Here is a 27738-nt window from a genome sequence, read left to right on the forward strand (position 1 = left end):
GATAGAACAATTGTTTAGAGTACTGGACTTTCTTTTAAGATACATTAAATACTTGTTACAAACAGATTTTGCTAAAGCAAGACAACTTTTTTGGTTAAAAGGTAAGGTCACATAAAATAGTCTCCAGGTAATAATAAAACTTCATCCTAACGCAACCCCCAACTTATCCCAGCTTCAGATTTTTTCCTTCTCTATACTATTAGACACTATTTAGTTCACATAACAGAGTTATGTGGACTAAAACATACTAGAACTTTTATTATATTATTAATTTTCTTGAGTGAAAAGCAGGAATTAAGTCTACAATAACTTTTCATAGTAATTTATGTGGAACTGGAAATCTCTATAGGCATACACAGAATAGCTTTAAAACACCAATGGTTTGTACTGTGAACTGTATTTCAAATCATGCTTTTACCTGAACTAGTTTGAACATTTCATCTTGGAGCATCTGCCCCACATTTTCTGATGTGTTTTGTTTGTGTTCGGTAGGAAATTTTTCCTTGACTTCTTTCTTCTTTGCACAAATGGAAGTATTGGAATCAACACTTGACACTGTTGACACAACAGTCTGAGAAGTCTGACCACCACTTAGAGAAACGTCTCTATTAATTAAGAAGGTAAAGCACAAAAGAATTAAAACAAATTTATAGTTCAGAACAACTATATGAGGTCATCTTAATTCAGTTCAGAAAATTTTAGAGATGTCCAATTTTCTAAGGCATAATTGCTTTATATGAGGAATTTAATAATTAATATTGCATATTCATCATTGGAGAGTATGTATGACATCTTTTTTCTTATGCTTCCTAATATACTGTATGAAAAATAGCAGTTAAGACCTAAGTTCTACCTGATTATTATGTGACAAAGGTATCTGAAATATCATCACTAGAGATACAGGCAAAAAATAATAATTTGACAGAAAGAGGGCCTGGTCAGTCATAAAACTAAACAGCTGTTGAAATATGGAGAAGGAGTTTATAGCTGAAAGAAGAGAGATGGAAGATTCACTTAAGTAACTAAGCATGCCTTTGTGTGTATATATATATATATATATATATATTTATACACACACACACACATATATACAAACAATAAAATTTCAGATCAGAAAACAATTACAATTAAAATAACATGTACCAGATGATAAAATATTTTGAATTTGTAAAGACTACAAAGAAGATGAAGCCCTTAAATGAAGAAGGAAGATTTAGGATTTACATTATTAAGTTATAAATAAACAGAAGGAGTTCACCTACATCAATAGAAATTGATCTCAAAGTATCTATTTAAGAAAAATGTTGACATTTCTGTGAGTACAGGCAACCTTTGGAGGATTTTTCACAGTTGAAAAGGATGGCCCCCAAGCATACGAAGAAATAGAAGCATAATGCAATGACTAATAAGCAATATGAAAAAGGTCTTGGATATTTAGATATTTAATAGGTATGAAGGGGGACAGGAACTCTTTTAGAAGACAATTAGAATGGGTAAATACAGCCTGAAACCCGAAAAGCTTGAGATTCTTTTTAATAGGAAGGCATTAAAAATTCAACAAGAAAAATAGATTAGAAACACATGAAAATGGAATCCAAAGAGATGTGTAGTTCAGATCTTCCTATAAAAAACTCAAATAGGAATGTTCTAGCAGTGAAGGGCTGAAATTGACTCCTAATCTTTTTTTCCATTTCCAGTATTTCCCCTGTTTATAGAAATATTATTTATATATTTTAGTTTATAATGTTATAGTTTAGGTGTCCTATGTAAAAAATTATCTTCTACAGTAATATATGATTGTAATGATTCTGCCTGGAACCAGAAAAGTATTACTTCTCTTGAAATCTGAAAGCTCTGTCTTAACATGCTTGATTCATGTGATAAACTGGACAATGAACGAGGACTACAGTAAAAAGAGGTTTTCAGGAAAGGTTGCTTAGTACTACAATTTGCAGGTACAATATACTACACCTGCAGATATTTTGTAATCAAATATACACATCATATTACTTCAAACTGCAAATTTAATATAGATAGTCCATTTATATCAGTGATATAAATCACTGTAGGTTAAACTCACCTGGGAACTGCTGCATCTTGTTTTAATGAGACCGAGTGAGAAATAGTGCTACTAGCAACTTCAGTCATGCTATAAAGAAAGAAAAAATTAGTACTGTAAACACTACACTAATTTGTTTCACTATTTTCATTTATATCCTATTATGTAGATGTGTGTGAAAAAACACAGAAAAAGTATTTTAATAACTATGCAGTAAAACACCTGAAAGCCACCTGACCACAGTTACCTGATCTGCACTTCTTCAGTCACTGCAGTACACTGCAATTTGAGCTGGTAAATATTGATATTCATTCTTTGTCTACCTAGCAATCAGAAACTGACTCAAAGGCACTGAAAAGATTCTGGCTAATCAACACACACAGCAGGAAAAAAAAAGTTGATCTGAGTTGATAAAGAAGAGAAAAGCCAGTACTGTTAATGTCATTATAATATGCATTCCTAAAGAAAAGCCAGCATCATAAGACATCCAGAAGAGGCATCTAATGTGCAGTTATTTTTGGTTTGAAAGTAAAAAAATATCACTTTAACATATCAGAGGATTTTAAGTCTTTCTAAAATCAGCCAAGTTTTTCCACAAACAATATATACACACAGGGATATTCATCTATATGCCATCACAATTAATAACATTTTCTAAACATTATGACATTTGGGCACAGTGTATCAGAGGAAAAGGCTTCATTACTACAAATGTTGTGGAATCAAGAAGAAAGTTAATTTAAATAACAAAACCAGCTTGATGTTTCAAACCTTGAGCTAGCTGCTATGAACAGCAAGAACCCACTGAGAATTCACCAGATACCATAATTAACAAAAATTCTTCAGATTTTAAAGCAAGGTTAAAGAGAAATTAAAACAACAAAAAGTCTCTCACACATTCTGCTGAGCCTTTCCTTCTCTTGTTTTTTGAGCCTTTTGAGCTTCCCAGGGACTATTTACATCTGAAACAGAGACCTGCTGGAATATAAAAAGATGTATCTGAGCTTGTAAATTTTTGTATCTCCTTCCTGCTTCAATAAAGTCTATGGTAAATATACTTTTGATTAATTGTCCACTTGAAAAAATATGACTGAAAAACCAATCAAAATATCACACTAACTGCAGGACAGGTACAGATCAAAAATAAGGACATATCCTTATCTGTGTGTCTTTTAAAGTCATTATTTTCAAATCTGTATGCACATAATAACCTGGAAATATACTCTGCTAATCTCTCACCTTCTAAGTAAAGATGAAAATGTGGAAACAGCCCTATTACAGAAAAACTAAGAAACTGACACAAATGTAGCTTCTTACACAGGTTACAAATTCACTATAGTAAGTGCATGGTAGAAGAGAAGAGCACAATACATTTATTGTTTCTAATCTCATTAACAACACTAAATCTAGAGTAATGGAGGGAAGCAAATTGATTGCACTTCAAATTTAAGCGTATAGACCTTAGCCAATTTCAAAGAAAAGAGATTTATAACCATAGATGATGTATGAAAAAACAAAGCTCATTTAGAGATTCAAATTGAGTTTTCAGAGCAGAAGGAAAACAAACTTCTCTGCATTTTCAATTTAAAAACAAGAAAATATGCAAGCAAGTGTAATTCTCTTTACTTAACCACCCTGTGACAACTTCTGAGACAGCACATATTTTTTAAAGAAAATAAAAAACTGTTAGTGAAGCTTTCTAGTATAACAAAATACACATTCGAATCTGTTCTATTAATCAGAAGAACATCTGGTTTTACTTACATGCTTTTGCATATATGTGTGCATACATATTCTTACATATTTATATTTAGTGTTACATACTATACAGATTTAATAATATATATAACAAAATACATTATATATATATAGGGGTACATTTTCAAAAGTGCTTACAGCAGATCTGACTTTACTACTGTTTAATTACGTGACTTTACTAATTTAAGCAGAAAAAGTTTCACCAATCCTAGACATTTAGAGTCTTCAATTTCTTCAATATATTGAGAAATTCAGGATATTTTGAAAAAGTATTATTATTAGCAGTAGTAATAATTTGATGTTTCTAAGCAGGATGGAAATTTACCTTTCCTCTCTGTTGTTCTACAGGTTTGATCTTGACAGAACTACTGGAGGTCTTTGGAGTTTCATATGGCTCCTCAAAGAACTCTACAAAATAAACATAATTACTCTAAATCAGAAAACTACATGACCTGAAGCATCATTCAGTGATATCTGTCAACAAGTCACTTTAGTCTGCTTTTTCCCTAGGAAGGCAAAAGGGATCTTTAACAATTCTCAAATTGTAATTTTGAGTATACTAATTGATATTACTATGTCACTTAATATTGCATTAATATTTTTGGAATGGAAGTAAGAGAATGAAACATACTAACACATTCTCCTATCTCTATAGCAAAAATAAGTTACATGAATTAAAATCTGATCAGGAAGTCTTAGTTATATTGGAAAGCAGACACAATAATAATTTCAACAGAAAAATTAAAGCTTTTTCCTATTTTTTTATGAAACAGGGGGACATATAATTGTATTCAGGCGAAACTTCTAGTCTGTATATGTCAGACCATAGTGAAAGGATCCACTGTAAAAACAAACCTTCTCTTTCTGATGTCGCATCTAACTCCTCCTGAACAGGTAGTCCCACTTCCTTAGGATCTTCAGTCATATGAGTTACAGAATAATTCCCATGGTTAATTTCCATTTCATTAAAATCTTTTGACTTTGATGACATTCTGGTAATTGCAATTACAAAAGATAAATAACAATAGAAACCTACTTATCTATCAGTTTAAGTCTGCTTTTTCTCTCAGACTGCAAGTTAGTGCAGAGTTATCAAATAAACATTGCTGTGATATGATCAATAGGAAAATTTTCTCTCTCAATTTCACTTAAACTGAAATGAGTATAATTTCTTGGCATAGCTGTGATATTTCAGTGTGATTAATAGTACATTTTTTCAGAACAGGCTATTTCCAGACAAATGTAACCAACACATACGATCTAATAAAAAGACTTGAAAATCATCTGGTTAAGATTATATTTATCTCCTTTATAGAAACTTCCTTTAATTAAAAAAATACTGTCAAGGAAGACAACTATTTCTCAGAATACTGATACTTGAGATCATTTGTTTCTTTAGTACAGGAGAAGATGGAGAGAAATGTCACAAAGGACTTCAGGGTAAAGAATCTCCATCCTCAGAACTGTGTAAAATATTAACAAATAAAATATTTACTGCCCTTTTCATGGGGCATATTTACACTCCCTTTTCTTTTTTTTTTTCCTGGCATGCACACATATTGAATATACCTCAATTACAGATACAGGAGAAACACACCAAAATTTTGAACCCTCACCTCAACACAAAAAAAATAACACTAAAGAATGCAGAAGTTACTTAAATTCTTTGAGAAAACCATTCTATCAAATGTATCAGAAATCTAGATTCCATTTCCATACCTCTACCTTTATAAAAAACAATGTATGATTCACTTCATATGATATGATTCACTTCATACATCATCTTCAATTTCTGAAGCCTCTTGAGTATAATCTGGTTCATACAGCTGTAGACAATATGCATGAGCTTGAGTTTGAACTCAAAGTTAAAAACATATGCAACATATAACAGCAGTAGAACTCTTCATACTAACATGCTGCATAGCTGAGGAATTACGACCAAATAGAATACTTAGGTTAGAAAAAATTACCCAAAACCAGTTTCACAAAGTTCATCAAGGGGTTGTACACTCTGGACACCAAGAGGAGGATTGGCCAATACGGAAGAGACATCATCTGTACTACTTTTCCTCTCTGTTCTTGACTGGCCTTCTGATAGAGATGCAAATTCTTTCAGATATTGATAATCCAGGCTCTATTAATAACAATGCATATTCACTAGTTACTATCTGCTACAGTTTCTTAAAAAACCCAATAATTTCATTTAGTATGTTTATTTTTAACTTCATGCCCTCTTCTCTATTATGGAACTGAGAAATTTTGGATTTACAGTAACAGGTAGAACTTGAGTTTTGCCTCTTTTCTGCATTAAGTGAAGAGATGGTCCTCTGAATTATCCACAGGAAATGTAAGGAAGATTTGTCAGCATTAACTGTCAAAGATGCTGTGTGACAAACAAATATCCTCTATATAAAAGTATACAATAAGATTTGGCCTTTGTCACATGTAAAACTTTAAAATTGTCACTGAAAACAGTATGTGAGGCAAAAAGGCATACATGATTATGCAGTTAGATGCAGATAGAAAATTTTGGCTGTAAGTTGTAAGTAAAATACAAGTGGAACTTGTCAGAAAGCACTAAATACAAACCAAAACATCTTTTGATCTGGGAGAAAAATTTAAAAAAAAAAAGAAAACAATAACAAAAAAACCCAACTCTACAGCCCTTCATGTAGGTTTAATTAAAAAGGATAAGTAATCCAGTTGTTCCTATATATAAATCAATACTCATATTATTCTTGCAAATCTTTTTGTTTACATTGGCATGCATTTTCCAACACTGTATAACAGTGCTAGATAAAAATTTAAAATTAATTTTTCACCAACTTTAACTAGTCTTGTTTTTCCATACTCTCCAATACTAATTTTCTTCAAATGTGATGTCTAAGACTAGATACAATGGCTGAATTTGTAGGAATGTGACCATATAATGTGGTACCTAGATAGATGAGTCAGATTTCCAACAGGAGTTCCAAAGAGAACTTTAATCTCCAACCAAAGACTTCCTACAGAATTCCTGGATTTTTTAAAGAAAAAGCTATTATTCTATATTCCAGGTTTTAATGAGAACAGAACTATGAGTTAAGTATGTATGTGATTTTCTTTACTGGCATAAATAACCTATAAATTTCATTGACACTTTCTTTCCCGTTCTCTTTCTCACCTTAAATTTTATATTCTTTGCTTGAGATCCATCTCCGTAAAACTTTTCAACTAGCCACAAAGAACTAAGGACAGCAGCTGATGATGTTTTCACATGTATTCTTGGGTGAATCTCTTTGAAGAAATCTTGTTTATTGGAACCACAAAGCAATCTTTTATCAGACCATCTGATCATCCACTCAAGAAATTTTGCAATAGTGCTCAACTTCTCAATTAATTCTATAGTTAGTTCTTCTCCTGGTACAGTATCAACTGTATCAACAGTTTTGTAAATATATTTAGAAATTGCCTTAGTTTGCAGGCTACAGAAAGTATGATTAGGAAAGGTCTGGCTTGCTGGTGCAACAGTGACTTCTTGATTGTCACTTTGAGCTCTGTAAATTGAATTGTGCTTTAAACCAAATAATCCTTCATTATGTCCTTTCGTTAGGTTATGCAAAGAAGGTTCTTTTGTCTGTACAATAGTTGGATTTTCAAAACTATTTTGATTTTCATTACAAACAGATGCTGCTTCAGGATCAGAAGATGCCAGGATAACAGTGTAGCAAGACCCTGCTCTGAACACACTTTGGTTTTTAGTTTTGCGCTGCCGACGTTTTAGTGTTGTATGAACATCAAAAAAGAGAGAGTTTAATTCACGCTCTCGAAGAAGTTCAGAAAAGCTACTAAGAAATGGAATTCCGAGGTCATTGTACTTCATCAGGTCTCTCTCAAGAATATAACTCAAAAAGAGTTCTAAAAAAACAATATATTCATCATCATCACGCTCAAATTCCCATGCACCAACTATAGGCAAATTAGACTGATTATGCATGTCTTTCCCATACACTTTGCCTTTATGCTTTATTTTCCAGTTAAGAGCTTTTATCTTGCATGTGGTATTTTTGCTGTCTGTTTCTCCTTGTTTCTGATGTTCATTATCCCTGTGAGAAAACAAATGTACATACACGTTAAGAAAAATTAAATAAAAAAACCCAAACAAATGTAACATTAGTTCTTTTTCTTCCTCTCTTGTTAAAAGCAGAAAACTAACAAACCAAATTTCCATTAACATAATATTAAAGTGGCAAATTAATCAGATGCAAAATAATTTTTTTTAACATAGACAGCAACACAGCAATATCACATATGAACATGGTCATAGCTGATAACAAATTACACTCATTTTATTATATATTAGTCATATAGTAATTGATACAACACTGGCAGTTCCAAGATTTGGTAATTCTAGAATGTAGAATTCTAGAAATGTAGAATTCGTAATTCTACATTTGATAAATTGCCCCTAGTGGCAATTATCTTGTTTGATGAAAACATTACTTGAACAGTAAGGGACAACTTACAATTAAATATCAAAGAACCTCTTGTGCTGCCATTTTTTTCATACCTTTGTAGTGATGGTGTTTGTGCTCTGGTTTCTTCAGTAAACAAAGCATCAGAAAGTGTATCTGCTGTGTCAGGATCACTGTACATCTGAGGACTCCCAAGATCAGTAAGTGTGCTTCTGCTTAGACTAGTGCCTAATGAGAATCTGTCATAGCAGTGTTCCTCACCATCTGCTGCTCTTTCTTCTGTTGGCTCCCAAATATAAATTTCAATGGGGCCTATGTTCCTTATGATACGTCTCAAAACCCTCATTCTCACTTTTTCAGCAGCCTGTATAACAACAGACATCATTTCCTCAGTTTCAGGACCTACCGAAAGAAAGAAAATTTTGAATGCAAACTTCTCAGCTTTCAATTATTCATAGAAGCACAGAATGCCAGGTTGGAAGGGACCTCAAGGATCAGCTACTTCAGCCTTTCTGGGTGAAAATACAATTTAAATAAGGTGGCCCAGCACCCTCTAAAGCTGAGTCTTAAAACTGTCCAATGCAGGGGAATCCACAATTTCCCTTGAGAGATTAATCCAACCTCTTATTGTTCTCATGGTGAAAAATTTTCTTCTCCAATCCAATTGGAATCTACCCAGAGGTAACTTGCACCCATTCTCTCAAACTGAATCACGAATGAATTTTGACCCATCAGAAGTTGTAGACATTTAGTTTTACATGTAGAAATTCTGATAAAGTTAATTAATGAACAGGGTAAAAAAAAAAAAAAAAAAGTTCATTTAGTATTGCTGAAGAAAGATGCACGTTACCTTTAACAATACTATGGCTGAGTCGCTGCTGAAGTCCATGATACTTATCTCTTAAGGCAACTCTTACATCTTCAGGATTAGGAAATGCTTTTACAAAAATCTCTGCCACCTGCACAAAATACAGCATCTTTTCAAGCAGCATACAAGTAAGGTTTAATTTTCAATAGAACTAACACCGCTGAAAAGTCTAAGTTACAAGGCAAAGAAATATTTGTGATAATCTCTCTCTTTTGTTATAGTTCTAAAGTTTTTTACCTTTTTCACTGGTGGCAATTCTCCAAGCAGACTCAAAGTTATGTCTTGAACTAATTCTTCAACATTCATGAACCTGCAGAAAGGAAGCATTCGACAAGCCCACTCCACTGCATTCAGACAATGCTCAACAGTGGAGGCATCATATTCATTCTTCTTCAGATCCTAAAAAACACACCTTACTGTAGAAACATTCATCAATACAATGTTCAGCTAAATTATTCATATACTGGAAATTGTAATGATTCTTCAAACAGAAGAAGCCAACAGAAAATAAAAATCTTTAACATAGCTGCCAAATAGAGAAGCATACAATGGTAGCAGGTAGATTAACGTTTTAATGGTCCAACATTTATATTTAAAGAAAAAAAAAAGAAAATGAGCACTTTTTTTAAAACCAGCTTAGAAAACAATTCTGTTAACAACCTGTTGAAGAATCTGATTACTGTCATCCGGAATAAACTTGAAGATTTGACTAAACTAGTTGTAACTGATTACATATACTGAAGCAAGTAATTTTTCTGAGACTTAAGGTGATCATAAATTGTTTCTTACCAGCAAAATATTTGAGCCAGCCAGGAGGCTTTTAAGATTGTTACATTTTAAAACAGTTAGTGGTTTCTATCTCATATGTCACTGTTGTGCACAGGAAAAACAGAATATTCTACTATTTGAAACCAAGACAGCCTGTTTATCTGAAGCTTAATTCTTCTGGTCAAGAGAAAACTTGAAATTGTTTTAAAAAGGTAGCAACCTTTCCTAAGGACAACTGAATTGCTGAACTAGATAGGAAAAAATCAACATCTGTACTGTTACAGACTACAATGAATATGCTAACATTCTTCATTCTTCCTTGATCTCTGAGATCAACTGACAAGGGTAAAAGTAGAGAAAACATTATTAAATTTTAATATTTTTAATATTTCTTTTTAAAAACCATGTATATTCAATGCAGAAAAAAACCTAATTTGGTCAGGAAACATGCAAAATATCTTCATCTACTGGGTAGAAAAAGGAAATATTTAGGTAGGAAAGAAATATAGAAAAAAATTATTCTTCTGAAAGTATCACTTCAATTAGCTGAGTTAAACACAAAGCAGAGGTCAAACAGGAACACTATTAGAAAGATGTAGTTCACATGGACACTGCTATCTTGTAGCATTGAAGATCTATTGTGATATCATCATTGTGATATTTTTGTCCTATTAAGCAAACAGAAGTTCTCACAACAATACACAGCAGACATTTAGAATTCCTCTTGCAGCTTTGTCTATCTTTACCATGTTAGTAACAGAATTACCTCATGATTGTTTATATTTTCCCTTGCAGTCTGGTACCGCCTACAGCTGTCAGATAATCTTTCACGAACATGGAACATCCAACACAATGCACACAGGTCCCTGAACCAACCTATGACACAAACATGCAATATGGTCAGATTCTATTTAAATGAAATTAAATAAAACAGCTTGAGATTTTCAGCAAAGACATAGGAATTAACATAATCCTAACAGGTGTTAAAGAATTACTCATTCTTCAGTTTTCAATAGTGTTCTGCAGCTAGAGCTCTTGAGTCTCACTTGGTGTTTATGTTCTTCCACATGTCAGATATATGATGCACACAACTCAGAACAGCAACTTGCAGAATAAGTTTTGACAACTCACATTAAATCTAGAAAGATAATGTGTCTCTGCACCCATTGCAGCATACGCTTTCAAGTAAGAATTCACATCTGCAAATTTTTACTTCTTTTCTTTTTTCCAGCTCTACATTATTCTATCTTATTGCACACAGACCTAAAACTTTACAGGTAATATCATCAAACTGATGGTTTCCAGAAGATGTAGATCTGTAGAAAACAGTGTGGAAACGGGAGTAACGGAGCAAAGTCTCTGGGAATGGATTCAGCAAAGGAAGAGATTCTTTCATTCGAATCTACAGACAGTAAAAACAAATAAATAATCAAAATAAAAATTGAAATTAGTTAAAGTTTTGTATGTATCCTGACTAAATGTACAGCCTCTCAGTTATTAGAAAAATACTGACAAGTTCAGTACAATTCCCTTAAGCTTGCTTTTCATTGTTTTCCAATCAGTTTTTTGAAAATTCTGTTGAGGGACTATGTTTAGTATGAGCTACGGCCCAAAAAATGTTTTTGTTTGCACAGTATTCATAATACTCATGAATACCATGCATACGAGAGCAACAAAGTAAAAGAACTAAGATCCCAATTTAGAAATGAGTTTAATTCAACACAGTCCAGGCTGTTGTCAACCAAGGCAGACTTGTTTTCCTTTCTGCTTCAGTTGGTACTTCTGATCACCTCCCCGTGCCAGCGTGAAGCATGCAATGAGGAAACAGAAGGAATTATTTGTTAGACCAGTTCCTGATTGAGAGGACTGCATGAATGCTAGTGCAGAGAGGTTTAAGGCAGTCACACACACACCCATGTACGTAGCAAGTCAACTTCCTTTTAAGTGGCTATGTAAAAAAACCCTATGAAAAGCCTGAGTTTACACAAAATTTTGTATTCAATATATTCTGTGAAAACAAAATGCACAAAGTAGAATGAGCTGTTATAATTCCTGTGCTTGGTGCACTGAAATGATCACTTTACCTGAAGTATGTACCATAACCCCTGTTAAATGTTTCACCCTAAGTAATAACACACTTGCAGTTACCAGCTTTAACTCTCAATTAAAATCAGCTTGCTTCCTTCAAACGGAGAAATGAGTTTGTACATTAACAAGTGCAAACAGAAGGACACACAGAAGGAGATGCTTTATGAAGTAGATATACTATATCTTTAAATTCTGGTTTACTAAAAAAACAGGAGTGTAAAATTACAAAGTGACTTGTAAAAAAATAACATCAAACTCCAGATGAGACTGAATGCTTCTGCAGCCATAAGCTGCAGTAATATTTATGATTGATAATTAAGCTACAAAAAAACCCAAAACCAACAACCCAAAAACAACAATGAAAAAAAACCCCAACAAATGAAATGCTTACTTTTTGCATAACTTTTCTTGCCCATTTCAGTTGTGTAATATACCACTGTGCTGCAGAGCAGGAACAATGAGCAGCCCGGAAGAGCAAGATGATTCGCTGAAGAACTCCTGACACTTTCTGGCGACTTTCTCTCTCAATTTTTAGAAGAATGTCATTGCAGTCTTCCTGAAAAATTCAAATTCCAAGACAAAAATGAGCCCCAAATTTAGACAGGATATGGACAATACAGAATCTGACCTACATTTTGCTTCTTCCCCTAAGAATATTTTCCTTTCTCTCTGGAGCATAGGCGAACACCTACATTCTTATCACTCTGCTGCTACTTCATTAGATGAATGGGTACAGAGAAAAGAGAAAAATTACATAAATTGAATCAGAAGAAGGATCATTGTTATTTTATAAACACATGCAGAGACCCAAGAAGCATCTGTCATACACACTTACTTCACTGAGAGAAGCTGGCTGAGGACAGTACAACGGTGGTGCTGGAAGATACAGCCCATCTGGAACTAAACCATACAGTTTTCTGCTAAAATCCTTGGCAGAATCCATCAAAAGCTGAAACATCTCAGAGAGAATATCAGCATCTGCCATAACAGCTGCTTTCAGTAGTTCCTGTATTGAACTATAAAGAACATTTGCATCTTCCTCTTCGATGGGATCTATAAAATATTAAGAACAGAAATGGATAAATTAAATGACTCAGTTAATACAAGATCTTCATTCTGAAAACACAAAGCTACATTTGCAGAATTACAACATATATTTTGCATTTATTTGCTAAAGATCTCTCATTGAAAAGTAGTAATGAATCACTAATTTTAGTTTTTGCCACATTAAGGGGAAAACTGTTGTCTTTTTAAGTGGAGAACTGAACTTTTCAGCACTGCATTTATTTGGCATAACATTCTGGTAAATCATTCTCACTATGCAGGCATAAACTACATGTTACCAACAGAGACTATAATGATTCTATCATCAGTGTCTGATGATCAAAAATGAAATGTATTTGTTTGATCTCTTTTACATATTATAACATTTTTTTCCTGTCTTCTAAAAAGAGCCAGAGCTTAAATATACATAAGTAACTGGCTCCTGAAATTCACATATACTGCTCTACTTCCATTTCAAGTCCTTCTGCTTGTCATGAAATATGTGCTGCCAAATCTTTCCACTACCTATCATACTTAAAGACTGTTATACACAGAATATATGCGTACGTGTCTGTTTGGCATAAAGTCTTTGAAAATGAGTACAAAAGAATACTCTAGAAAGTGTTTGGGATATGGTTTAGGTAAAGATTAATTCACACTTGCTGACAGAAGCTTGAAACAGGGTTTCCAAACATACAAAACCAGAGTCAGGAATAGAGATTATGCCAGTCAACTTCATGTAAAATGTAAACAAGAATGAATTGATGTAGCTAACTGGGGGAATTTCAGTAGTAAAACATTGTTAGGTTGTGTGATAAAAAACTTCTAAATGCCCACACAAAGAAGCACAGAAACAACATCAAGTGGGGAAATCTGATTTATACATAGACCCATCTATTCACAGGACAAAAAGCATGCCATGAAAGGCTCACCTCCACAAGCCTGTAGATGTACAACAGTAAATTATGCATTCAGTGAAATGGACACCCTGTCTAGGCTCTTTCCATGAGAGCCATTAGCTCCAGCATCTAGGTATGAAACCCACCAAGATGAGCCAATGGGAGTGGCTCTCTTTGGTACCTTTTGGCATGAGAAGGGTGACTGTCGAGAAGAGTAAGACATACTATAGGATGCAGGGGAAGAGCATGTTAGTATTTCACAAGGCTCATTATGGGTTATTTAGGAAAGAAACAGAAGTTACGGCATGGAGTTGTGGCAGTCCCATCTCTGTTGCACGTTTATTTTCCTGAGTAAGCATCTCTGGTTTTTTTAAGTGCCAGTAACTGCAGTGGGACCATGGGTCAGAAGATGGGTGTCATGGATGTCAACAACCGCAGAGACTGAAGTTAAGTCAAATCAAGTGCCAGGAACTGTAGTGGGACCATGGAGCATGCCTAGGTACCCATGTGCCAGCAACCAGAACAAGTGAGGCTATGTAAATGGATGTGTACAGGCTATAAAGTATTAAGCCAAACTGATGAGCTAATAAAGCAATCCAGGAGCTGTAAGTTTGTGCATCTCACTCTCACAAGAGTGCTCCCGTGTTCTCATAAGAGTGAGACTACAGGAGATGGCAGTGACTTGAGATACTGGTGAAGGCCTGCCTTACTGCCAGAGACGACCCAGAGAACTGCTTGTGTGTCTTCATGTCCCTGAGGGCAAGACAAGTGGATCTGGATATTGGAGGGATGGAGGGAGCCATGACTAACAGTAAAAAGACAGGGTGCACACAGGTGTGCATGTCTCTAAGGGTGAGGCACCTGAAAAGATGGAGGACACCAAATCAGCTGGCTGCTGGATGTACTGTGCATGCAAGGCCAGCTACTGTAAGGGGTGCACAGACAGTGTGTGCATGAGGTGAGGAAAGTTACCTGTGATTGGGTCTGTACCAGAACATGAGTGGGGCTAGGGCTTTGGTTACCCACATAAGTAGGTGCCAGCAAGCTGGGAGACCCGGCTACTGGATTTAAATCCAGTTAGTGGAGGGATCCACACTGTAAAATATGGGTATGTAATATGCAGACCTTCACCCTGACCAGCAGGAGAGGGATAGGATAGTTGGTGCTGTTTGTGAGGGTGTTGAGCATGTCTGTAGTTGTTGACCTGTGCTGCCAGCTGTATATGTGTGTCTGTATATGTGCCTACTGGAAATGCATTCTCAGCCTTGTTAGCTCTTGGACCTGGGGGCTGTCAGGCTACGAGATCACAGAATCGTCATGGTTGGAAAAAACCTCTAAGATCACTACATCTAATCTTCAACATCCCCACCCTAGAAAGAAATAAAATACTGTCCTAATTTGAGCCAGAATAGAGTGGATTTTCTGTCTTGTAATTCTGATTTCAGCTAAGACTCTTCTAAGCAGAGGGGGATTAACAGAGAGTGTCTGTCATTTGATTAATTGCCAGCCCAGTGTTAAACTGTGACAAATATATTTATCAATACCTGTATCCCCATGCCCACTAGAGCAAGTCCTAAAATGCCTCACCTGCATGGTTTTAAAATACTCCAGGGAGGGTAATTCCACTGCCTTCCTGGGCAGTCTGTTCCAACACCTAACTGCTCTCAGAAATTCTTCCTCAGATCCAGTGTAAACCTCCCCTGGTGCAACTTCAGGCCATTTCCTCTGGTCCTATTATTATTTACTTGAGAGAAGAAGCAAAGCCCCCAGTCCTCTACAACCCCCTTTTAGGCACCTGTAGTGAGCAATAAGGTCTTCTCTCAGCCTTTTCTTCTACAAAGCAAACATTCTACTATATACTGCCCCACCCCCTTTTAACAGAAAGCAAAGGCAAAAATTAAACAGCATCCTGTAACAAATTTTAAGTTATGATGATTTTCGAAACTGTTAATACATTTCCATTTGCCACAGATCTTTCTGGTTTGTTTTATTTTGTTTCAAGTAGGCTTCAGTCTATTCCAAACTGATGTTCATATCATTTATACTTAAATAAGGTTTTGGCTGATATGCAGGAAGAAGACAAGATGGATTACATGGTCCATTTTTAGCATGATCAAAGTTAAAACCCAAATCCCAATAAATTTAAAGTATTTGAATATATTTTAACAGTGTATGACAGAATATGCAGTGAAATAACATGAAAAATAAACACTGTTCTTTAAAACTTTACATACCTGTGAACTGCTTGTATTTAATACATCCTGATGTTTCAGAAGTAACCGGCTGTCCTAACAAAAATCGTAGCTTTTCCTGAAAAGTCTGCACTGGTGATAAACTTAAAGGCAGGTGACATTCTTTGGTTTTCAGTCTGAAAGTATAACATTAAACAGTTCATTAAGAACAAAGTAAAACACAGATAATTTCATGAAGCTCTACATCTACTGGGAGTCTGAGAATACTAAGTTTTGATGCAAAGGTTATGACTTGTTACAATAAGCTTCATGCAAATACCATTATATTAAAAATATAATATACAAATTCGAAACTTCGAAATTTACCTTGAGAAGTCCTCAGACTTCTGACAATACAGTTTGTAGGCCACACCAAGTGAAACAGACAGTTTCCAGTCCCCAAGTGTGTTTGTTAACCACACAGCCTCTGGAATGAGGCCACCAACAAAGAACAAATCAAGAGCATATTCAGCTGTCCACACAGATGAAAGGTTTTGCTCCCTGACAGCTCTGCTAACCAAACAGTGTTGCAGTGGAATAACACGAGGAGATAGGTCTGTGATACAAAAGAACAAATTTTAAAGTTTAAATAAATCTGCATGCTATCTAATATGAATAATCTAGAATTTGTATGTTCATAATGCTTTTAGATTCATTTGAGCTTACAATTGCATTTTACTTTATTACACACATACTATGGAGCTTACCTGCAGCAGGCAGAAGCAGCTCATGCTGTGGTACAACTCTGAGGTCAGAGTAGGCTATTTTTCTGCATAATAATGTGGGATATGTAAGCATGTGCAAAGCTTGTGCATTATTATATCACACTGATGGAATATTTGAAAGTATGCTACACATACTTAGGTTTTCCAGATGATGCACCTCAGTAAAATGGAAATTCTGAGTTTTCCTAGTGTACCTATGTTGTTGACACTCACTGTGCTGCTTACTGCAGATGACAGCAACTTACAATGCATTATTTTAAAAGTGTATGAACATTTAGTATTTCGTTGTTTCTTGAGGTTTAGATTTGTCTACTATGGCTTTACTTCCTGGTCTTCTAGGAGAGATGGTGACCAACATTAACTCTATGGTGTTACCGCTCTTCTTGCAGTTTCTGTTTACTGCTGAGGCAACTACATTATTTAAGGAAATATTAACAATATTTAAAGTACTTTTATTGAAAATACCTTGTTTGATGTGAAGGGGATGCAGGATGTCAACACTGTGGGGTGGAAAGATATAGAGCAGATGATTTGTGAAATAAGCAGCCATGAATCTTGCCATGCATCGAATCACAGCCATAGCTGTTTCTGTAGGAACATCTGTTACCATCCACAGTTCATGCTGAAAATACTCCATATCTTAAAAACAGATATAAAATTAAAATAGTATGAAGAAAATAATTATAGATTTGAATGCCAAAAGTGTTTAATCACAGTTTGCAAAACATGGGTTTAAAACAGACTATAGTATTAATTCCTTTACAAAGCTTCCAGTACTTACAGAGCTTAAACTTTTACACTAGTTACACGTTATATTAATATTAAAAGACTTCTATACCTGACTTTTAATGGCTAAAAATAAACCTCTAGTATCTAAATTTACACCAACACTGAGTCAAAAAAAATGTTAAAATCTGGAAATTAGATTTCAAACTCTAACTTGATAGAAAAAAGTTGTAAGAATCTGCAAAAAATCCTCACTGTCTATTTAGGAACTGGTGAGCAATCTAAAATCCACTATTTTGTTGTGTCGTGTCATATTTAAAAAAAAAAAAAGTTAATTTAAGTTAAATATTAAAAGTTATTAAAAAATATAAAATGAAATAATGGAATTTCCACCTTATTTTGCTTCAGTGGATTTGAATATAAGAACATTTACCAGTCCAAGCTTCTCTATTAATTATACAATGAAAGTTATCTAAAGCCTTACTCCAACCAATGCAGCTGAAAAAAAAAACATCTGAGGATCAGGGAAATATCTTTAAAGTCGCTGAAAACATACTTCAGTCTAGTAGTGCAAAAAAGAAAAGCATTCTGTCAAGTGTGTGTATGACGTCACAGAATTTAGATATTAGGTTATTTGAATAGTATCAACATATCTTACCATTTTTATTCAAAATAAACATACCTGAAAATTTTTCCATGTGACTCACAGCTGAGAGCTGTGATCGCCTTAGAATCTCTCTTACCAGATGATCACAGAGCCCCTGAGCCTCACACAAATTATATTGATAAAGGTGGCAAAACAATATGGCAAGATAATATCTACTCTGAAGAAAACATGCTCTTTTTCCTCCTGCATTGAAAGAGATAAAAGTGTGCAAGCAGTGTTAGAAAAGAAACATTAAACACAAACACAGCAGGTCTGGTAGCCCTAGTTCCATCTTCTCTAGAAATGAATCTATGTCAACATACACTTTGAGGAGAAAACCTTGGGTGCAGCTATTTTAGGAGATGTGACCCTCCTACAGCCTCTAAGTTATGAGTGAATTCATGCTCATCCACAAGTTTTACTCATAGAGATCTGGGGGTTTTCAGAATAATGCAGTATATAATTGTTAAGACATAGAGAAAGACAGGATTGCTCAAGGGAGCCTGGCTTTTAAAGGATGCCTAAACAACACCGAAATTAGCTTAGGCACTCATCATGCTTCCAATATCCTCAATTCTTTATGCAGGAGGCATTCCTAATCAAAATAAGCATCAAAACAATTTTCTCATGACAGCTGTAAAGAGACAGACAAAATATCTGTTCCAAAACAACTCCTAAATAAACTCCTGACACAAAATACTTTGTTTTCTTACTCCCAAATGCTATGTCATTTGATTTTACAGTTACTAAAGGAACTGGTTTTTGTTAATTTGTTTCTCATTGTGCCTTTCTTGCTCAGAAACAGGTCTTGAGCCCTTTTTATGAACGGCAAATAGAGTTGCAACCACAAAAAATGACAACTTACTCTCTCCATCCTTGAGAAAGATTTTCTGTCTTACCTTTTGCCTTGACTTCACAAAGAGATCTTTTCCAAATGTCCACAGATTCTCTGTATGAGCCTAAGAGAAACTTCTCCTCACCTACAAAAGGCATACGTAAAACAAATTAAAAGCTCCACACAAAGTTTTACATGTGCAAACACACACACACTTACTTCGTTACTATAAGTTTATGAAAAGCAGAGTAGAAAATGTGATTTTCCTACGAATTTCTATTTGCAGAGCTAAAATTAAGTTTTCAGAATCTGAGAGAAGATGACTTTGCATACCCTTGCCCATTGTTTTTTTTAATTGCTGTATCACTGTTAAATAAAGAAAGCAATTTCATTTAGAACATATCCTACAAGGTTTTCAGTAATTAGGTTATTTTTTTTACATTGTGCAAGGTTAATAGGTTAATAGTTAGAAACTTAGAGTATTCAAAACACACAACACTTATTAACAGGGAAAACCATTTTCTGTTATTTGTGTTCATATTCCCAGCTACATGGAAGATGTTCTTTCACCGTAAAAAGTACTAAAATTAGTTAGCAAGTTGAACACACCTACTCTTTTTCAGCTTAGAAGCCCTTTCAAACAACAGATCTATCGACTGTTACAGGTTTCAACCCTTTAGATGTCACCTCTCCACCTCTACTCCAATTTCAAATTTTAATTTGTCAGTTCCTTTGTTTGTCAGAAAGGGATGAGTTAAAGAGCAGAGCTCCTGGGCAAAGCAGAAGAAAAAAAATAGTGCTACCACATATAGGAAGACTAGGATGAATCTGCCACTCTATCCTGCAGCTAGCCAGTTCAGGTATCACCTGGTCCATCAACATACATGTTACTCTAGCTCATCTAATTGTGCCATATTCTTTTGACAAACCAAACATTAGAACATAAAGAATGGGTGGGAAGCTGCATGCATTGTCAGGATGACTGAAAGAACCATGAAGGAGCTAATGTATTGTATGGAGTGATGTAGGAAGAGAAGCTAGAAGGATCACTTAAGAGAGAGCGATCAAGAATATGGAGGGGAAACAACTGTGGTGGGAGACATAAATGACAAGCTGGACTTATTAGTGTGGAAGGCTGAAGGAAGAGCAAGTGCAGGAAGTACTGTGCAGGAAATTAGGCTGCAATCATACTGTATGCAAAATAGATATAATAAAATAAGTCTATTATATATTAATACACTATATTGGATGCCTACTTGAGGCTGATTTCATTCATATACACAATACACTCATGACCACAGTGATCACATGAAGTGAACAGAATTTCTACATAGAAATTCAGCAAGAGACACCTAGGGATGCCCATATTCAGAAGAAATAATTCAGTAGAAATAAGATCAGAATGCAGATTTTGTGTTCAGATTATATACCACATGATTCAGAGCAAAGTGAAGTCAAGATAATCTTCTAATTTAGCTCAATGAGCTCTAAAAATTATAATATAATCTATACTGTATACTGGGGCAGGAAGTACTTAGGAAAAAATTCTGATTAGAATTTTAAGAAAAGTGCCATTATTAACTTTTTAAAAAATCTAATGGTGAGGTATTCATATACAGTTTTCCTAGTATACTGTTAACCACACAACTACCTAACATTTGCAGTACTAACCAGAAACAGAATTTATCTTCAAATGTTGTTCTGAAGTCACTCCTGAAGACTGGAGGGTCGCTTGTATGTGACTTAAAAGCAATGAGACAACCGACTCTTCTTCTACATGCTTATTCACTTTTCTATTCAGCTGCATCTGATACAAAACCACTTTCTTATACAATAATCGCCACAGAACAGTCAACCTGCAGTTCAGGAAGTATTATGAAAAACATCAAAGTTACTTACATTGATTTTAAAATTTCCTTATGTGTTTTGCATTAGTATCTGAATATTAAATTGCATGTTAACAACTACATTCTTGACTTCAGTGAGGCAAATAAAATGAAACATTTTTTGCCTTAGTTGCTTTGTTTTTTTGTTTTATTTTTACAAACAGGCATTGTTTCTTATACAACTGCATAAATGCAGCAACATATTTCAAGTACCCAAAGGCACCCAAAAAGAATTCCATGCTATTTTCACAATGGGAGATAAGCTAGATAAACTTCAAAGTAGATATCAGAGTCTTAATAAACAAGACTGATTAAATATAAAATGAAAGTATAACACATAGCATGTTTTTAGGGCTCCCAAGTCCCTGCTGCCCAGCACAGTACTATTAGATGTACCATTTCAGATACATAATAAGCTCACCAACACATGCAAATACAGATTGTTACGGACTTGAAAAAGGTTGCACATCACTGCAGCACATCAGCACCTTCATCTCTAACCCTGCTGTTTCCATTATTAATAGATACAGTCAGTCACAGGCATAACGCTCAGAACCTGAAGCAATGTTAACTAAAAAAGCTGATTATCTTCTCAGAGACAACAGAAATTTGCCTATCAAATTTGTAATGAGCACATTATATCTTAAGCTTGTCAAATAAGTAGATTTTACTATATTACAACAAATTTGTCCATTTTATTACTTCTTAGGTTCTCAGTCTCAGAAAAGGATTCAAGTTTTGCAGTAGAGAAATGCTCCAGTGGTAACAGTATACTTCTAATAGCTGGACAGCACACTTCTTTCAAGTGTATGTGTATATCTTCAAAGAAGAAACAGCTCTGATCATTTAGTAAGTTTCAACACATTGAGTTTTTTCTTATTGCTCTTGGACACAATACCCATCATCAAGTGCAAACTTTACTGACTAAATCAACACTGTAGATACATAGCATATGAGGAGACTCTTTGTTCCACAGAAATTCTTGGCTCTGTTGGAAATTCTGCATGAGGAGGAGTGGGATGGGCAACCAGCATGATTTGGCTGGTTTACTAAGACAAAACTATGTCATTACAGTATAAGCGAAAAATAAAATTGTTGTTTCAATATGCAGAACCATAGAATCATATAGGTTGGATAGGATCTTTGAGACCATCAAGTCCAGCTGTTAACCCAGCACACTGTCAAGTCTACTGCTAAATGATGTCCCTACACACATCTACACATCTCTGAAATACTTGCATAGATGATAACTCCACCACTTCCCTAGGCAGCCTCTTCCAGTGCCTGACAATCCTTTCAGTGCAGAATTTTTTACCAATATCCATTCTAAACCTCCCCTGGCACAACTTGAGCCCATCCACTCTTGTTCTGTTACTTGGGAGAAGATACCAGCACCACCCTTACAACATCCTTTCAGGCAACTGTAGAGAGCAACAAGGTTTCCCCTCAATCTCCTTTTCTCCAGGCTGAACAATCCCAATTTCCTCAGGCACTCCTTTTAAGACTTGTGCTCCAGAGCCTCCATCACTTTCGTGGCCTTCTTTGGACATGCTCCAGCACCTCAGCATCCTTCTTGTTGTGAAGTGGCCAGAGCTGAACACAATATTTGGGATGTGGCCTCACGAGTGCCTTTAAGTACAGAGGGACAGTCACTTCCCTAGGCCTGCTGGCCACACTGTTTCTGATACAGGTTTCTGTTGGCCTTCTTGGCTACCTGGGCACACTGCTGGCTCAAAATGAGTTACTCTTCCTCAAGCCTGTAGTGTGGCATAGGGTTCCTGTGATCTAAGTGAAGAATCCAACAGTTGACCTTGCTGACATATATACAATTGGCCTAAGTCCATTCACCCAGCCTGTCCAGATCTCTCCATAGAATCTTCCTACCCTTAAGCAGATACACACTCCCACTCCACTTGGTGTCACATACAAACCTGACTGCAGGTGCACTCGACACACTCCCCCAGATCACTGATAAAGATATTAAAAGGAACTGGCCCAAACACTGAGCCCTGGAGAACACCTCTTGTGACCATCTCCCAGCTAGATTTAACTACGCCCACTGCAACACGTTGAGGTTGCAATCATTCAGCCACTTTTTCACCCAGCAAAGCATATGCCTGTCCAAGGCAGGAGCAGACAGTTTTTCCAGGAAACTGTTGTGGGAAATGGTGTCAAAGCCTTCACTAAAGTCTAGGTAGACTGCAGACAACATTCACAAGCTTTCCCTCATCCACTAAGCAGGTCACTTTGTTATAGAAGGAGATCAGGTTAGTCAAACAAGTCCTGACTAGCTTCAAATATCTGGTAGTGCTGTGTTGGGTTGGTTTTTTTTGCCATGCTAAGATCATTCATACCTTTTTTCTGGTTTTGCATCAGGGTTTACTGCTTGAGGAGGCTCCCTAAGTAGAGATTTCAGTGAGCTGAGTTGCTCAGTAGTATTCTCATCCAGAACTTGAAAAATAGGCACAGTGAGGGAGTCGAGTTCCACAAGACTATTACCACAAGGAGAAGCAAAAAAATTCTCATACTGTGGTACACCCACACTACTCAGAGTGTAAGAAACCATTTTCAAAAGACAGAAGCACGCCAAAAGGTTTTTTGAGAACAACTGGTCTTCATGTTGTACAAACATCAGTTTTAAAGTTTGTAATGTCAGCTTTGCTATGTGTTCAGTTACACAAGCTCTTGAATGCCAGTACAAGACAGTCAAACAATGCTGAAAATATTTTAGGACACAATGCATCCAGTGAGTATTCTTCATAGACTTGTTTAAAGATGCATCCTGGTTTAAGAATGAGCATTTCACAAACCGAAGGATGTTGAAAAAATGGATAATGCAATTCACTGTGTAATTCAGCAACAAATCTTTCTCCTCTACATTTTTTGAAATTCCTATCTGCCATGCAGCAAGGAGGTTTTTCTGAATGGAACAGAGTTCAACTGATAACTTATCTTTCCCTTCATTATTGTCTTTTGCATGGATAGTATCAAACATTGATGCAAATTCCAAGTGGCCTTGATCAGCTTTACCAACAAATGACTGGATCCTTTGGCTAGAGAAGCTGGAAGAGCTATTGCAAAACTGCTTTTCATCATCTGATTCTTCTTCATAGTCCTAAATCAAACAAAAAAAAAAGACAAAATAAATCAACCATTTAATTCAAGCCTATTGAGAAAGAGCATAGTCCGTAAAGAATCACCAGTCTCATAAGTGAAATCTTCATGCTTGATAAATTTCTTTATTGGTAATAATTTTAATTCACAGCTGTTTCATCTATATATCAAAATAAATGTGGCTATTCAGCACACTTGCAGCACACTTGTGCAGACAGAAACTAAATTACCTAACAGAAACAAAAGAATTGCACTGTAAGCACAGGAGTAGTTATTATACCAGAAAAAAAAACTCTGTCCTTTATTAAGTCCAGAGTATGAGGAAGGGTTTTTGCCCAATACCTGTAAGATTTAAAAGCCATTTGACATAAGATCAAAAGCTTCCCATCATAGAATCATTGAACCATCATGGTTGGAAAGGACCTTCAAGACTGTGTCCAGCTGTCAGTCCTACACCAACTTGACCATTAAATCATCTCCTGCAGCACCATGTCTACCCATTCTTTTAATAGTCTCTAAGGACTCCACCATGTCTCTGGACAACCTCTTCCAATGCTTCACCCTCTTTCCATTAATAAATTTTTCCTAATACCCAGTCTGAACCTCCCCTGAAGCAACTTGAACCCATTACCTCTTGTCCTGGGGAGAAGAGGCCAACACCCACCTCACTCCAGCCTCCCTTTCAGGCAGCTCTAGAGAACAATAAGGTCCCCCCTCAACCTCCTCTTCTCCAGGCTGAACAGCCCCTAGCTTGTCCAGCCTATCCTCACAGGACCTGTTCTCCAGATCCCTGATCACCCTGGCTGCTCTTCTCTGTACCCTCTCCAGCACCTTGATGTCCTCCTGATACTGCAGTGCCCAAAAACTGCACACAGTATGCGAGGTGTGGCCTCACCAAGGCTGAGTACACGGGTAACAAAGTTACCTGCACAGCTGCAAAAGGCTGCACAGTAACTTTGATCAAGAAGTCATTCTTCTAAAAGTCATGTACAACTTTTGGAATCGATGGAATAATACTCTGAAATGGAGGATAAATGTCCTTTATTTATCCTTTATTAAGGATGATAATCCTGGACTTCTTATTAATAGACTTTACAGTCCCGGTATATTTAGTACTGGAATGCTACATATCATTTTAAAAGTGAAGCTATTAAATTACAGTAAATGGAAGTATATGTAGAATAGTGCTTATTTTTCAAAAACTCAATGCACTGCTTAAAGAAACAATATTCTTGAAAACATAATATCAGTTCAGAAAAATGACCACATTTCTCATATTTATAAAGAAAATGAGAATTTAACCAGTATTAAATTTCTCTAAATATATCTAGTCAGAGCAAACATGGCCATATTATGTGAGAAAGAAAATTCTTGAGATTTAGAATACCTTAAAATTAAATTATTTGCATAATTATAGGTGGAAAAATGTTATTAAGTACCAGCAAATCCATGGTTTTCTCCATCACTTCCGTTGTGTCCCCTTCCAGGAATTTTGGAATGGTGGAAAAGATAGAACTTTGGTTTTGAGTGTGTTTTAAAAGACTTGCTTTTAAAGACAACAGTGACCGTGAACACAGAGATCTCCTTTTAGACTGAAAGAAATAAGAATAAGGCAAAATGTGTTAACTCTTTTTATTAAGCTCAAACCAGAGACTTTCGAAACAAAAGAAGGAAACTGGTCTCCTCAGTCAAAAGATTCAGTTTAGAAGTCCCAGACAAAAAGGGAGTACAGGCAAGCAGGCATATGATTGTAGCAGAGAAAAACATCATTTGACCATGCCTCAGGAATCCAACATTTTCTCAGCATCAGACCACTTTACTTTGCTTCACACTGAAGGAACCTGCTTTAGGAAACTCTGTCCATATAATGTGCTTTCTTGTATTCTTACTAGTCAAGTATCTCATATATATCAACATACATATATTGAATAATGCCTGCTAATACTCTGAACCAGCTCTCTGGATACAGAAGTACCAATTTCTTTTACAGTTCGAGAAAGAATACACAGTGAGAGTTAAAAGTGTCATTATATTTGACTGAAATGTCACCCAGACAATGGAATAAAATTTCAGAGAGAACTGTGTATTCACTTATAATTCAAAGGGATTTATACAAACATCACAGTAAACTACACCAACACACTCAGTTTAAAGAATATGCATCTTTTATATAAACTTAAAGCATACAAAATAATTCATAACCCTACCTTAGAGTTCAGCAAATTCCGACGGACATTTTCGAGTCGTTGGGTTGAATCAAGCAAAAGGGATCTTACAAATTCTGATGGTAAAAGGCTGTTAGGAAACCTAAGCAATGTTATCATGTACCCATCAGAGACAATGAGGTAGGGTAGTCTTGAATGGGAAGCAACAGAGAACCTTTGCCTCATAAGGTCACTTTCAGAAGCTGAAGAACCAAGAGACTGACTGGAGTCTTGAAAAAAAGAGTGCTGCTGTCTGAAATAAAGACACATCAAAAAGTAAGAAGCAACTATCATATGTAATACTCAAGAACAGCATACAGAATCAATAACTTACAAACATTTAATACTAACACTTCTGTTAACTGTGAACTGTTAAGTATTCTAAGGAAGTACCTTTCTGAAAGATATTGATACTATCAATAACACTATTAACACCTGCAAGGTGTAAGCATTTTACTTCAGTTGCAGCTTTTAAAAACTAATATAAAAACAGTTTCCAGTATTATCTTATTTTGCTAAAATATATATATATTTTTTTTTTTTTTTACAATTTCACTTTAAATTCGTATCATGTTTCCTAATCTAGCTCCTGTTGTACAGGGCAAGTGCTGGAAGACCTAGCTCTAAGTAGCTTCTAATAAAGTAATGTGTGAAAAACAAACCTTCAAGATATGAATCCTAGTATTTCAGAATCACTTTAGACATTGAACAGAAATATTTAGGATCAAAACACAGGTATTAGAAAAGAGGTTTTTTGAAATACTTTCTTATGAAGAAATCACTCCTAATGGAGTTCTAGAAAGCTGCACTGTGTATGTGCTCTAGCATTAACTGCATAGTTTGAAATTATGTTTAAAATTACAAGATTTTAAAATTTCTCAATAGTCCAAAAGGAATTATTTGAAATCAGAGCAGCTGCATAGAGCCAGTAAATAACTGTAACTAAGGTACTTTAATAGATTTTACTATCTGACTTACCATCCACACATTTTAAGAAACGGTTACAATGCCTCACATATTTCCACAAGATGCTATTCTTAAACACTCTCTGGCTTTAGTTATTCAGAATTAACATAATTTTTTTAAAAAACAAAATTCAGAATCTATTTTGTTTTCTCTAGTTATTCAGACTGTGTTACTCTTCCTAACTTCCAATGTATGCTAAAAAGTGTTATCAGGGATCCCTCTATTCCCCCATGAACACAGGGCATAATTTCAAAATTAAGCTCTGGAGTACCCTAAAAAAATAATTTAAAAGGCTAACTGATTTTGTCCATGCAAACTTACAAGGCATGAAACAGAAATGTGATATGAAGGTCTACAGGTAAAATTGGATAGTGAGTTGTGAAATACCACTGGATTAAAATAAATATGAACTTTTAGAACTTCTCTAAATTCTTTTCTAACTTCTTATCACATCATAAATCATACTA

At 35.3% G+C, this 27738-nt stretch overlaps 1 protein-coding gene across 1 annotated transcript in view; it reads right to left on the minus strand.

Annotated features, from left to right (window-relative positions):
* Positions 1–27738, minus strand: part of CPLANE1 (ciliogenesis and planar polarity effector 1) — a 61440-nt gene that overhangs the window by 29047 nt on the left and 4655 nt on the right. The window contains exons 9-32 of the mRNA XM_030468023.1: positions 26309–26558; positions 25541–25693; positions 23342–24102; positions 20773–20957; positions 19166–19246; positions 18303–18470; positions 17360–17533; positions 16497–16725; positions 16173–16306; positions 12825–13048; positions 12387–12551; positions 11171–11309; positions 10674–10783; positions 9377–9538; positions 9122–9230; positions 8367–8673; positions 6981–7902; positions 5788–5951; positions 4673–4809; positions 4143–4225; positions 2955–3037; positions 2081–2149; positions 2001–2009; positions 419–605 (exon numbers count right to left, since the gene is read on the minus strand). Of these exons, the coding sequence (XP_030323883.1) occupies positions 419–605; positions 2001–2009; positions 2081–2149; positions 2955–3037; positions 4143–4225; positions 4673–4809; positions 5788–5951; positions 6981–7902; positions 8367–8673; positions 9122–9230; positions 9377–9538; positions 10674–10783; positions 11171–11309; positions 12387–12551; positions 12825–13048; positions 16173–16306; positions 16497–16725; positions 17360–17533; positions 18303–18470; positions 19166–19246; positions 20773–20957; positions 23342–24102; positions 25541–25693; positions 26309–26558 (5005 nt within the window). The remainder of the gene's footprint in view (positions 1–418; positions 606–2000; positions 2010–2080; positions 2150–2954; positions 3038–4142; positions 4226–4672; positions 4810–5787; positions 5952–6980; positions 7903–8366; positions 8674–9121; positions 9231–9376; positions 9539–10673; positions 10784–11170; positions 11310–12386; positions 12552–12824; positions 13049–16172; positions 16307–16496; positions 16726–17359; positions 17534–18302; positions 18471–19165; positions 19247–20772; positions 20958–23341; positions 24103–25540; positions 25694–26308; positions 26559–27738) is intronic.

The sequence above is a fragment of the Calypte anna genome, chromosome Z (assembly GCF_003957555.1).
Source record: "Calypte anna isolate BGI_N300 chromosome Z, bCalAnn1_v1.p, whole genome shotgun sequence".
Taxonomy (NCBI): domain Eukaryota; kingdom Metazoa; phylum Chordata; class Aves; order Apodiformes; family Trochilidae; genus Calypte; species Calypte anna.